Source organism: Oryctolagus cuniculus, chromosome 3, assembly GCF_964237555.1.
Source record: "Oryctolagus cuniculus chromosome 3, mOryCun1.1, whole genome shotgun sequence".
Lineage (NCBI taxonomy): Eukaryota > Metazoa > Chordata > Mammalia > Lagomorpha > Leporidae > Oryctolagus > Oryctolagus cuniculus.
The window spans coordinates 121416466-121428693 of record NC_091434.1 but is presented as its reverse complement, the minus strand read 5'-3'; the positions used below and the strand labels follow the sequence as shown (position 1 = coordinate 121428693).

At 56.8% G+C, this 12228-nt stretch overlaps 1 protein-coding gene and 1 long non-coding RNA gene across 4 annotated transcripts in view; one reads left to right on the top strand and one right to left on the bottom strand.

Annotated features, from left to right (window-relative positions):
- The window catches only part of LIMS2 (LIM zinc finger domain containing 2), a 34001-nt gene that overhangs the window by 18160 nt on the left and 3613 nt on the right, over window positions 1–12228 (bottom strand). Inside the window, exon 1 of one of the 3 annotated variants that reach the window (XM_051849651.2) lies at window positions 10145–10429. The exons of 1 other annotated variant lie outside the window; for it this stretch is intronic. In XM_051849651.2, coding sequence (XP_051705611.2) covers window positions 10145–10155 — 11 coding nt within the window. In that variant the 5' untranslated portion in view covers window positions 10156–10429. Of the gene's footprint in view, window positions 1–3012; window positions 3314–10144; window positions 10430–12228 lie in introns of those variants that run through there. One more of the 3 variants, XM_051849648.2, reaches the window with a different exon arrangement.
- Window positions 9564–11207, top strand: LOC138849014 (uncharacterized). Its single transcript, XR_011387334.1, has 2 exons — window positions 9564–9949; window positions 10474–11207. It is a non-coding gene; the product is annotated as an uncharacterized lncRNA (long non-coding RNA).

The following is a 12228-nucleotide window of genomic DNA, read 5'->3' as shown; positions in this document are numbered from 1 at the left end:
TGCCCAGAGCCGGGCAGCCGCATGCTTGGGGAAAGGGCGCTATTGTTTTCTGGCAACTCTGCGAGCCATCCAGACTCCCCGTGTGTGCCGCGGCCAAGTCCAGGGCAAGGCCTGAGGCTGTCCATGTTCCCCCTGCGGGAGGAGAGAAGGTCAGAGACACAGACATTCCACGTCGTCCCTCGCACATTCCAGCCAGGAGTGGCAGACAAGTCTGCCCGGTCACCACCCTCTGCGGGAGGCATCACCACCGTCCCAACTGCACAACACACAATGCACATGGAGGATACGCCCCCGTCCCCGAACCAAACTGCAGAGCCAGGGGGAGTGCACCCCTTCCCCAGCACCCCAAAACGCTCTCAATCGACATCACTGTAAGCCCATGTGTTGTGAGATGTCCATGAGCCTTACAGTGACAGCCTGGGGTGGGGGGGAGCAGGGGTCCCCCTCTGCACCAGGCCCTTGTCACGGGAGGATGCTGGTTCCAGCTGAGATAGCTGAGGCAAAGACAGGGTCAGGACTCTGCTGAGGGTCACTCAGGGTTGAACCCACGCTGCCTCCTGGCCCCTCAGCCATTCCACATGGTTTCTTCAACAATCTCAGACCTACCTCCAACCCAGTCTCCCACCCACCATAGCCTAAGAGACAGTATGAGGCAGGCCGGCATCCCATATGGGCACCACCTGTGGCAATGGCATCCCATATGGGCACCGGTTCAAGTCCTGGCTGCTCCACTTCCAATCCAGCTCTCTGCTAATGCACCTAGCAAAGCAACAGAAGATGGTCCAAGTGCTCAGGCCCCTGCACCCATGTGGGAGACCCAGATGAAGCTCCTGGCTTCAGATCAACCCAGCTCTGGCTGTTGCAGCCATTTACGGAGTGAACCAGTAGATGGGAGATGTCTCTCTCTCCCCTCCCCCCCCCATAATTCCATCTTTCAAATAAACAAAATACAGCTGTGTATACTGTGTATACACCACAGCCAGACACAACAGCCTCTTGGATACATGATCTGCAGCCAAGTACCCTGAACCTCAGCTTGCTCATCTGTAAAATGGGTCTGCTACAGCTACCTGCAAGGTGCCCAGGAGGGTTAAGTGAAGCAGTGCCTACAAGTAGAGTGCACTCTCCGTAAGCAGGGCTCAGGAGCCTTTCTGCTGTCCTCTGTCCAACACAGCTTCACAAACAGTCTCCAGGGGTGGCAGCAGGGACCCCACTGTAGCACGAGCAGGTCACTGCCTGGGCCTCCCCTTCTCTCCCACGGAGGGAGCCCGAGGCCAGCAGGGGCATCACTGGCTGCACACAATATAAACAGCAATGTGCACAGAGGCAGCCCCACACCAGCCGCCCACCCGCCGCTGCGGGGTGCCAGACAATTAGCTCAGAGCCTTGGGCAGCTGCACGCCTGCGGAATGTGCACAACACGTCTCGTGGGCCTGTCTGAAGCTGCAGAGCTCTCGCTGAAGGCGTGGCCGGAGCTCCCACGGCTTTGCTTCCCTTCACAGCAGGCACACTGGAGACAGGTCCCCAACAACCGAGAACTGAGCAGACGTTCGCAGAAAACAGCACGCGGAGCTGTATGGAAGCACAAGCGTGCGCGCCCCCTGCCCGCCCACCATCACACTGTGCCCTTCCTTGCATCTTTGCCATGCACCTGTGTTGCCTCCAGCCTGGGAGGCTCACTCTAGAAGGGCGTCTGGAACCACCAAGGCCCTGGCTGCCACACTCTGGTACCAGAGTTCACACACAGCACAGATGCCCAGAGGAGCCCTCGCTCCAGCTCTGCCTCATTCAGGTGGCCTCAGGCTCCTATCTGAGCAGTGGGTACATCCAATCCCCATCCTGGTCTGCACCAGGTGTGAGCCCAGCAGCCTGCTGCTCTCGCTTCGCACCTGCTACCCTCTTTCTCTTCCTCTCTCCTTAGACAAAGACATTCTGATGGCTCAGTCCTCACTCCCCTCCAGAAGCCTGGAGAACCAGCCCTAAAGGAGACTGTCTACACTGGCAGGAAGTGGTTCAGGCTTTAGAGTCGGTCTTACCAGGGTTGGAACCACAGTTTAGCCATTTAGGGGGTGGGTGATGGCTGGCCTGGTCCTTGGAGGCTCTGAGCCTCCGGGTGCAGGTGTGAGCTCTCCCTAGCCTGAAAGCTGTGCTACTGGTGACCTGGGACAACTGAGCTCCAGCACCCACTCTCAGCGCTAGGCCCCACGAAGCCCACCGCCTCACATCAAACCCCAGCCCACCCCGGACTCGGGAGGGCCTGGGCCCTCGAAAGGCCCACCGCAGGTTTTCCGAGGCAAAGCCTGCCGCTGCAGCCTTCCGGCCATTGTCCCTGGCGATCCCGCCTGCCCCTGGCCACCTACCCGGGCGCGGAGGCCGGCGGGCTCTGCCGGTGCTGGCGCCGTCTGTACAGCCCCGACGCAGCGAGCGCGCCCAGCCGGGCTGCCATGACGCGGCTGCTTCCCCGGGGACACCTCTTGGGTTCTCGGCGGCCGGGATCCGAGGGTCCGCGGCGGGCAGGCGCGCGCCTTTCCCCGGCGCCGCAGGCGCTCGCCTTACAGCCCGAATAGAAAGGATATTGTTTGCGCCGCCGCGGGGGCAGTGAAAGCTGAGGCTGGGGAGGGGACTGGGCTGGGCAGATCCCCAAAGAGCACCAAGGTGAGGTCCACAGCAACTGGGAGGAGTAGGCCCGCGGGTGGGGGTGGGGGAGCTCAGGCTGCCACCTGCGCAGCAGGAACCCCTAACCCACCACCACCTAGGGCAGGCAGTCAGCCGAGGAGGTCAGGATGGCACTGGGACCCTGACACAACTGAGAAATTCAGGAGGGGACCCACAACTGTGGACTCCAGGAATGCCACCTCAGAAACCTGGACCAGGGCATAGTAAAATGAGACAGGCAGCCCTACAGACGACCACACTTGGGGAAGAGACAACCTCTCAGCCTGCCAGGGACAGCAGAGGCATCCGGGAGGAAGGAGACCCATAGGAAGGCGCCTCATGAACTTGGCTGGTTACCTGGGCTCCAAGGTCAAGCTCCGACTGTGACCACCATTGACTGAGCAGCCTCCATGGTCAGCGATCAGAGAAGGATCCAGAAACATTCCACACGGACGCCATTCCCCTGAAAACCCTGTCTAGTAAGGTCAGAAAGCTAGAGAATTCCTCTGCTGCATTCCCAAAGAGCTGGTGGCCATCATCCCACACAGCAGGGCGCTGGGCCTGGGCAGCAGGAGGAGACCCGTTGTCACTCAGAGGCCAGGGAGGTGGCACTGCCTGGTAAATCCAAACATGAACCACCCCGGGAGCAGTCAGGTGACTGCCAGCATTGGGGACAATACAGTTTGTAAACACAGCCCAATTCCAAAGTTACCCAACGCTGATCAATAACAAACAAATAGCTGTTCCACGCTATGGTGTTCTAGCAGCTTCCAGCCAACAACCTAGGCTGCTCTACCACCCCAGTTCAGCCCCTCCTGTGTGGAAATCCTGAAGGCTCGAACCCAGAGCCATAGTTCTGTTTAAGGAGGGAATGTTTAAGCAGGGCTCCTGACCTGAGCAGAAGGCCAGAACCACAGATGTTTTAGACAAGGCCATTTGTAAATGAAGTTCAAGTACAAGGTTACAAAGTGCTGATCAATTCACCAAACAGTTACTGTAAAAGGGAACGCCAGAGATTAGAAACTGCAAGAGGCTTAGAGTCCGACTGAACCCAAATCTCAATTCTCCGTGCAGCGCTGGCACCCGCCTACAGCCTGTCCTGCTGCAGGGGTGAGGCGGGGGCCACTTGGACTCCAGAGGACACAGTTGCAAAAACATGGAAAGAGTGATGTCAGTGAAAATGGTGGAGTGAGGCCCTCCAAAAAAAAAGCCATGAAGAAAACCAGAAAACATGGCCAGAATCCACTTCTCAGGACTCCACAGAGTAAGCAAAGGCTTGCAGGAACTCTGCTCAAGAAAAAAAAAAAATGATGATGAATCTTGGTAAGAACATTGAGTTTTGTGGTGTTATAACATATTCCAGCTCTTTATCCCTGCTCCCTAACTCCATGGCTGCCTTGAAATAATAGCCCTCATTCCCAGGAAAGAGGAAGAAGAATGGATACCATGAAGAGCTGTATGCCAACAAATTAGACAACCTAGCTGAAACCCCCGAATTCCTAGGATACAAACTATCAAAACTGACTCAAGAAGAAATAGAAAACCCAAATAGACCAGTAAGTAAGTAAAGACACTGACTTAGTCATCCTTATTGGAGTGCCAGTTTGAGCCCTGGCAACTCCCTTCTGATCCAGCTTCCTACTAATGGGCCTGGGAAGGCAGCAGAAGATGGACCAAGCACATGGGCCCCTGCCACTCACATGGGAAACCCAGATGAAGTCCCATGTTCCTGGCTTCCACCTGGCCCAGCCCTGGCTATTGTGGTCATTTGGAGAGTGAACCAGGGATGGAAGAAAATATCAAAGTAAGTCTTCATGACCCAGGGTTATGCAAGTTTCCCATCTATGACAACAAAAACTCAAGCAATGAAAGAATAAGGAAATAACTTGGAATTTACTGAAATTTAAAACATTTGTACATCAGAGAACACCACCCAGGAGAAGAGAAAAATATTTGAAATCATCTATTTGGTAAGTGTCTCATGTCCAGATATGAAAAGAACTCCATATTCAACAATAAAAAGACCACACAATTTTTAAATGGGCAAAAGATTTGAGTAGACATTTCTCCAAAGGCGATAAGCAAGTGGTCAGAAACACACGATGAAAATATGATCCATACCCCTAGTCATTAGGGAACTAGAAATAAAAACCACGATATGAGGCAGGCGTTTGGTCTAGCAGTTAAAACACAGGTTAAGATACCCACGTCCCACATCAGAGTACCTGGTTCTAACTTCTTGCTAGTACAGATCCTGGGAGGCAGCAGGTGTTGGCTCAAGAGTTGGGTCCCTACCAAGGGAGTCACTGGTTGAGTTCTCAGCTATCTGCTTTGGCCTGGCCCAGTTCTGGCCTTTTAGGGCATTGGAGGGGTGAGCTCTCTCTCTCTCTCTCGCTCTCGCTCTCTCTCTCTCCACCTCTCAAATAAATTAAAAAAGAAATCCAAGATGTAACACCACTTTTCATCCACTAAAGCAGACGACAAGAAGTATTAGCAAAGATGATGGGAAATTGGAACCTTCATACGTCCCTGTTGTAAAATTCTGTAGGTAAAATGTAAAAATATGCAACTACTTGGAAAATAGCTTGACAGTCCCTTAAAGAGTTTAATATAGGGCCGGCGCCGCGGCTCACTAGGCTAATCCTCCACCTAGTGGCGCCGGCACACTGGGTTCTAGTCCCGGTTGGGGCGCCGGATTCTGTCCCGGTTGCCCCTCTTCCAGGCCAGCTCCCTGCTGTGGCCAGGGAGTGCAGTGGAGGATGGCCCAGGTGCTTGGGCCCTGCACCCCATGGGAGACCAGGCAAAGCACCTGGCTCCTGGCTCCTGCCATCGGATCAGCGCGGTGCGCCGGCCGCAGCGCGCCGGCCGCGGCAGCTATTGGAGGGTGAACCAACGGCAAAGGAAGACCTTTCTCTCTGTCTCTCTCTCTCTCTCACTGTCCACTCTGCCTGTCAAAAAAAAAAAAGAGTTTAATATAGATTTACCATATAACCTAGCAATTATAGTTTTATGTATGTGCTCAAAAAAGGAGAAGATGTACACTCAAACAAAAACTTGTATAGAGATGTTTATAGTAGTCAATTCACATGTCCACCATGGATAAATGAGTAACAAACTATGGAACTATGGTACATCCATACATTGGAAAATTACTTAGCCAAAAAAAGGAATGAAGTACCCATTTGTAGCACAGTAAGGACAAACCTTGAGAACATTATGTTAAAAAAAGAAACCAAGCAAATAAACAAACAAACAAAAAAAGGCCACATGATGTTCAGTTCCAGTCACCTGAAAAGGGGTAGGCATTGGAACCCAACAGATTAAACCACTGCTTGATAAGCCTGCATCCCATCAGTGTGATGGGGGTTGAGTTCCACCTCTGCTTCTGAGCCAGCTCCCTGCTGATACACCTGGAGGCAGCAGATTATGTCTTAAGTGCTTGGGTCCCTGCCACCCACATGGAAGACCCAGATGGAGTTCTGGGCTCCTGACTTCAGCCTGGTCCAACCCTGGCTGTTGTAGGTATTTGGAGAGTGAACCACCAGCAGATGGAAGATTTCTCTTTCTGTCTCTCTGCCTTTCAAATAAATTTTAAAAAATTTAATGTTGATTTTATGATTTGTAAAAATTTGTAAATTTTTTTAAGCACCACACACCTAGTGAGGGATGCAACTACACAGCTTACTGAAGGCATGGACCAAGGCCAGGGCAGCAGGCAGCAAGCTGTGAGGCAGGGCTGCCTTGTCCCTGGGAGTGCTACCCTGGGGCAGCCACCACACACCACCTCTCCTCCAGGGCCAGCTTCCCTGTTTGATACCTCCCGGGCAGCTGAGGACAACTCCAGGTCCTTTGGCAATGTCACCCGTGAGTAATGTACTCCAACCCCACAGAACAGAAGACTCCATTTTGACTGATCCTGTGAGTTTAAACCACCAGCATCCAAGTGGACCTTTACTTGGTTTGACACACATAAACACATCCAGACATCTCATCTTGCTGAGAAAGATTCATCTCATGTAAAAGGCTATGCTGATGTAATTTGAATGCATTCCCCAGAGGTTCATGTGTTGGTAACGTGATCCCCAAATCCCCTGTGGGTGGTGGAGACCCAAGTGCTTGAGCCATCTCTGCTGCCTCCCAGGGCGCACATTAGCAGGAAACCAGTCAGAAGCGGAGCCAGGGCTTGAACTCAGGCACTCAGATATGGGATACAGGCAAACCAAGCCATGTCTCAATTGCTCTGTCCAATATCTTCCCCAAGTCTCTCTTTTTAGAAGATGTCTGAGGGGCCAGCGTTGTGACACAGCGGATTAAGCCACCGCCTGCAAAGTCAGCATCCCATATGAGTGCCAGTTCAAGTTCTGGCTGTGTCACTTCCAATCCAGCTTCCTGCTAATGTGCCTGGGAAAGCAGTGGAAGATTGCCTGGCCCAGCTATCTGGGGAATGAACCAGAGGGTGGAAGACAGCATGTGTCTGGGGCCCTCTGTGCTGGGTCACAGGAGCTGACTGGCAAACCTTCAGGAATCCTGCAGACTACTAATGTCACGTTGGTAGCTTGAAATGAGCCGGAGGTGGCACCTGCTGGCTCCATGTGGGGCTCAGGCTCCTGTGCCAGACCTTTGCAAGCCACATCATTTGTCACCCAACCCACTCCGTGCTTTCTTAACCCCTGACCCTGCTGCACTGCTCTGCGCGCTCTGCCTGGTGCTGACTCCTCGCCCAGTGGGGAAGGGACAAGACTGGCAGATGCGAGGGCAGGGAGCAGCCCTGCTCTGCACCAAACCAAGAGCAGGATAGCATATGATCAGGTGCACAACAGCCCCACAGATGACGGTCATGAGGTGCGTGCGATTCCACACCACGGTGGCCCCAGCCACTCAGCTCACATTCCTGCGGGCGCCACCTCCAGTTCTGTCTCAAGGAGTAACAGGGACAGCTGGGTCCCCAGGCAGGTGGCCCTCCCACCTCCTCCCTGAGAACAGGGGTAACACTGCGACAGTCCAAGAACCTGGAGTTTTAAGTTCCAAAGTCGCTTTCTTCCCACCACGCAGCCCCTCCCTCAGCAGCCACCACAGGCTCCAGACCCTTCTGCCCCCCAGCCCAGCCCCCTCCTGGGCCTCAGCCCCTCCACCTCCCCCCCCCCCCCCGTCCCACTGTGTCCCAGTGAGTGCCCTTACATGTGCCTCGGGCCAACCACAGAGCGCCCTCCACTCCCCCGCACTCCGCCCTCTGCTGCCCCCTCCACAGCCAATCAAGTGCTATTCGCTCTACCTCCCAGCCCTGAGTCCACCAAGGGGCTTCCCTGTTTGCTGGTGTGCCACTTCCTGTCCCCTGCCACTAACCGCAGATGTCCCTGTCTCTTCCCCTGCAGCCCTTTCTCCAAGCAGCACGGGGGCTGGAGGGTGCGGGCCGGCAGGAAGAACAGGGAAAGTGGCAAGATCGGATCCAGGCAGGAGGAGTAGCTGGGCATCACACAGGGGCAGTGGACACATGGACAGGGTGTCACGGCGGCTTCTGGGACAGGAAAACTCTCACCCCCTCCAAAAGCTGGGGGAGATGACCAGTCCCCACCAGCTGGTGTGGCCAGATCCCTGCACGCAGAGGGGCTGACACCAGTGCCAGCACTGACACCTCATGGGGCAGCGCAGACTTCAAAGGAGGGTGTAGGCTTTCGCTCCCAGACGGCGGGCAGCTGCGAGAAGCTGATGCGGGGAGAGAGCTGAAGAAAGGCACCCACGTGTTCACAAAGGACATCTCTGAACCATGAGGCTGTGGCTGTCTCCTTCCCCCCCACACTTTCCCTGCTGCTCCAGGACAGGCAGTGTTGCTGGGTTGTCTGTGGCTGAGCCCACCACCTCCATCTCCATCTCCAAGGAAGGCCCAAGGGACTCAGGGGCAAGAGGACCCCTGGAGGGGGCTGGCCCTGTGGTATAGCAGGTAAAGGCTCCACCTGCCGCACTGGCATCCCATATGAGCACCGGTTCAAGTCCCGGCTGCTCCACTTCCAATGAAGCTCTCTGCTGATAGCCTGTGAAGGCAGTGGAAGATGGCCCAAATCCTTGGGCCCCTGCACCTGCATGGGAGACCTGAAAGAAGTTCCAGGTTCCTGGTCTCAGCCTGACCCAGGCTGGCCATTGCTGCCATTTGGGGAGTGAACCAATGCCCGGAAGACCTCCCCCTCCCATTTTCTCTCTCCCCCCTTTCCCCCCCCCCACCTCTTCCTCTCTGTAACTCTTTCAAATAAGATAAATAAATCTCAAAAAATAAAACAGGGGGAGGGAGAGAGAGAGGACCCTGGCCAGGGAACAGAGCCATGCGGGACCTCACTTGCTGCCAAGCTGGCTGCAGCAGGAGGCTGTGCCTCACCTGGGGTCTATCTGTGCCGGAAGTAGCCCTCTCACACACCTCTCCCCCTGCCAGCACAGCCCTGCCCTTCCTTCTCCTTTTCCTTTTCTAGAAAACCGAGGATGAGGAAAGACTCTTAGACAGGGCTGCCCATCTCTCTGTACCAGGGTCCCCAGGGGCTCAAGGTGTCCCAAGTCAGAGGAGCTGGTCTTGCCACAGCATGGGCCCTGAGGCTAAGAAGAGAGGAGTGGGAAGTGGGGACTGGCTAGGTGGCCAGCCCCCTGCAGTTGGGGACCTCTGGGGGACCTCCCTGCGTCTCAGAGGGATTTGGAACCACCACGCTGCTCTAGAGGGCACTACCCAGCTCTCTCCAGGTCCCTTTCCCAGATGACCCTGCAGGGCTCAAGGGTCAACAGGCCTTGGAGAAGAGCAGGTTCCTTCCAGGCTGCTGGGCTGGAAGGGGCCCTTGGGGACAGGCCCCTCCCACCCAGCCCTGAGTCATGCACTTGTACCCAGACGGGTGCCAGAAAGGACCACCCAACACTGGCTGGCCACTGGCAGACACGTGACCCGCCTGCTGAGCCCGCTCCCTCCTCTGTAAAACAGCAACAGGGGCCTGAGAGCAGAGACCAGACCAGACCAGAGGATTCTCTGTCCCCAGGCCACCCCTGGCAGCCCGTGCTTGGCTGCCACGACTGGCCAAGTGCCCTAGCGCCATCTACCACATCTAACCAGCTGACCAGAGGAAGAGAAAGATCCCCCGGAGTGGGTCGGGAAGCTGGTGGCTATTCCAGTGACCTTGGGCAAGGCCTCCCCCGCCTCCCTGAGCCCTGGCTTTCCTAGTGAGGGGACAGCTGTCCTGTCACACAGGGCGAAAGCGGTTGGAACGTGCTGGGCTCCACCTGCCGCCGCCCGCAGCCCGGCGGCAAGAGATGCAGGGGGCCCGGGGTGAGAATCCCTGCCTGGACAGGGCGCTGCAGCCAGGGGCGGGGCGAGGGTCCGAGGGGTCAGGGAGGCCAGGCCGGGGGCGGGGTCAGAGGCAGCGGGGGCCGGCCAAAGGCGAGCCGCTCCCGGGTAGGGGTCCCGGCTGGGGTCCTGCTGTCCGGCCCGTGGCGCCCTCCGGCGTGGGGTGGGGGCTGTTACCTTCCCGTCATGGTGGCCGCGCACGCTGGGCCGGGGTCTCCTCCCGGCTCGCTCCGCCGCAGCCGCCACCGCTGCCAGCCGCGCCCGACAGCCCGTCCAGCCCGGGCTCGGAGCAGGGAGACGCCCAAAAAAGGCCAAGAGCGGCTCCGCCCGGCCGGGAGCCGGGTGAGGACGAGAGGCGGGGGCGGCCCGTGGAGGGCGGGGGCCCGGGGGCTGGGGGCGCCGCCCCCGCGCGGCCCCGGCTCCGGGGACCGGGCGCGGGGCACGTCCTGGCCACCCGGACTGCGCTCACCGCCTCCCGGATTCCCGGCATAGTTTTCCTTTTAAAGGGAGAGAAGCGGCCACAAGCGCGATGAGCACCCCCGCAGCCGCGCCGGGACTCTCTGCCTCCGCGCCCACCTGCCCGCGCCGCCTCGCCAGCCCGCTGTGCGCACCGCCGTCCCGGCAGGACCCCTCGCCTCATCTCGGCGCCTGTGTCTCCCGAGACCTCCGTTTGGGCACCGCCGGAGGGCTGCGTCCACGCAGTCCCGTCCCCAAGGAGACCAAGGCCGAGGGCGACCCTTCCGTGGCGAGCTGGATCCCGCCTTTGAGTCCAGCGACTTCCTGCGTCCCCCGCAGCTTTGCAGATGACAGAACCGAGCAAGGGCAGGCACAGCCAGAGAGCTCCTACTGACAAGCCACGAGAAAACCACCTGCTGACAGAAAGCCACTGGGGGAATCTGGTCTGAGAAAATTGCTAAACCAGCTAAGCAAACTAAGCAAAAACCCGGCAGGACATGTAGCAGCTAAGACACTACACTAACACTGTGCAATTTTATACTTGCCACCCTCGGCCTTGGCAATGGACAAAGGCTATCTAGAAATGACCAGGCAAGGAGTAACTGACAGTGGAACCCGGGGCAGACACGTGGTGCACCCTCTGGAAAGACACCTGCTCCTAAGCAGCTGACAATTGGAATCGCCTGCAGTTGGCAGTTATTGCCGCTTGTGATTTTGTGTGATTGCAATTTGATGGTTGGTTAAGCATTAAAGTATGGATGATTTCTTGATTCATCTGCCAGCACAGGGAGAAATGCCTTCCATGATCCCCAACACAGGAACACGCATGCCAGGGTGTTGCACCAGACATCTATCCACTGCTGGGTACTGAGTGGAATATTGGGGTCTAAAGATGCCTGGGGGCTCCCTGGAGGGGACCCCCTTCCCACCATGTAGCTTGCAACCCTTCCTTTTATTTATCTGAAAGGCAGAACTACAGAGAGGGAGAGACAGCGAGATGGAGAGGGCCTCCATCTGCTGGTCCAGCACCCAGATGGCCACAACAGGTGGAGCTGGGCCAATCTGAAGCCAGGAGCCAGGAGCTTCCTCAGGGTCTCCAACGAGGGGGCAGGGGTCCAAGCACTTGGGCCATCTTCCGTAGCTTTCCCACGGCATCAGCAGAGAGCTGGATAGGAAGAGGAGTAGCTGGGACCCGAACCAGTGCCTATATGGGATACCTGTGCTGCAGGCAGTGGCTCCACCCACTACACCACAGCGCCAGCCCCCAGGCCTCCCTTTTTATGATTGCTGCGCACAGGGGGCTCTGTCTGTGCTGCCATCCAGTGTGCCACATGCTGGGGCAGGGGGCAAACTCAGAACAGGTGGCCACTATGGGCATGGCTCAGTCCCGCTGGTGATATAAAGGCTCTGGGAGCCACGGCCAGGCCCCTACAGAGCAGCCAGAGGTCAGGTGTGCAGGGAGGAGCTGACCATTTCCTGGAAGTGGGTCATTCATAGATCCACTTGCTTGTTCGTGAGTTCATTCAAGGGCATCTATGCCAGATGGTCAAGGCAGGAACAGCAGTGAGCGTGGTGACTGCAGCAGGCTGTTATGCCACTTAGCCAGAGTAGCAGGGGGAGCTGGCCAGCTGCAAACAAGTAAATCCACAAACTTGACTTGAGACACGGACAAGTTCCACAAAGGACGATTTGAGAGGCCAGGCGTGAATTCGGAGCAGGGGACGTTTGAGCCGAAACCTGAGTGAGGGAAAGGGCAGAAGGAGGGAGGGATGGGCTTGGGAGCACCAGGTCAGCGTGTGTGTGTG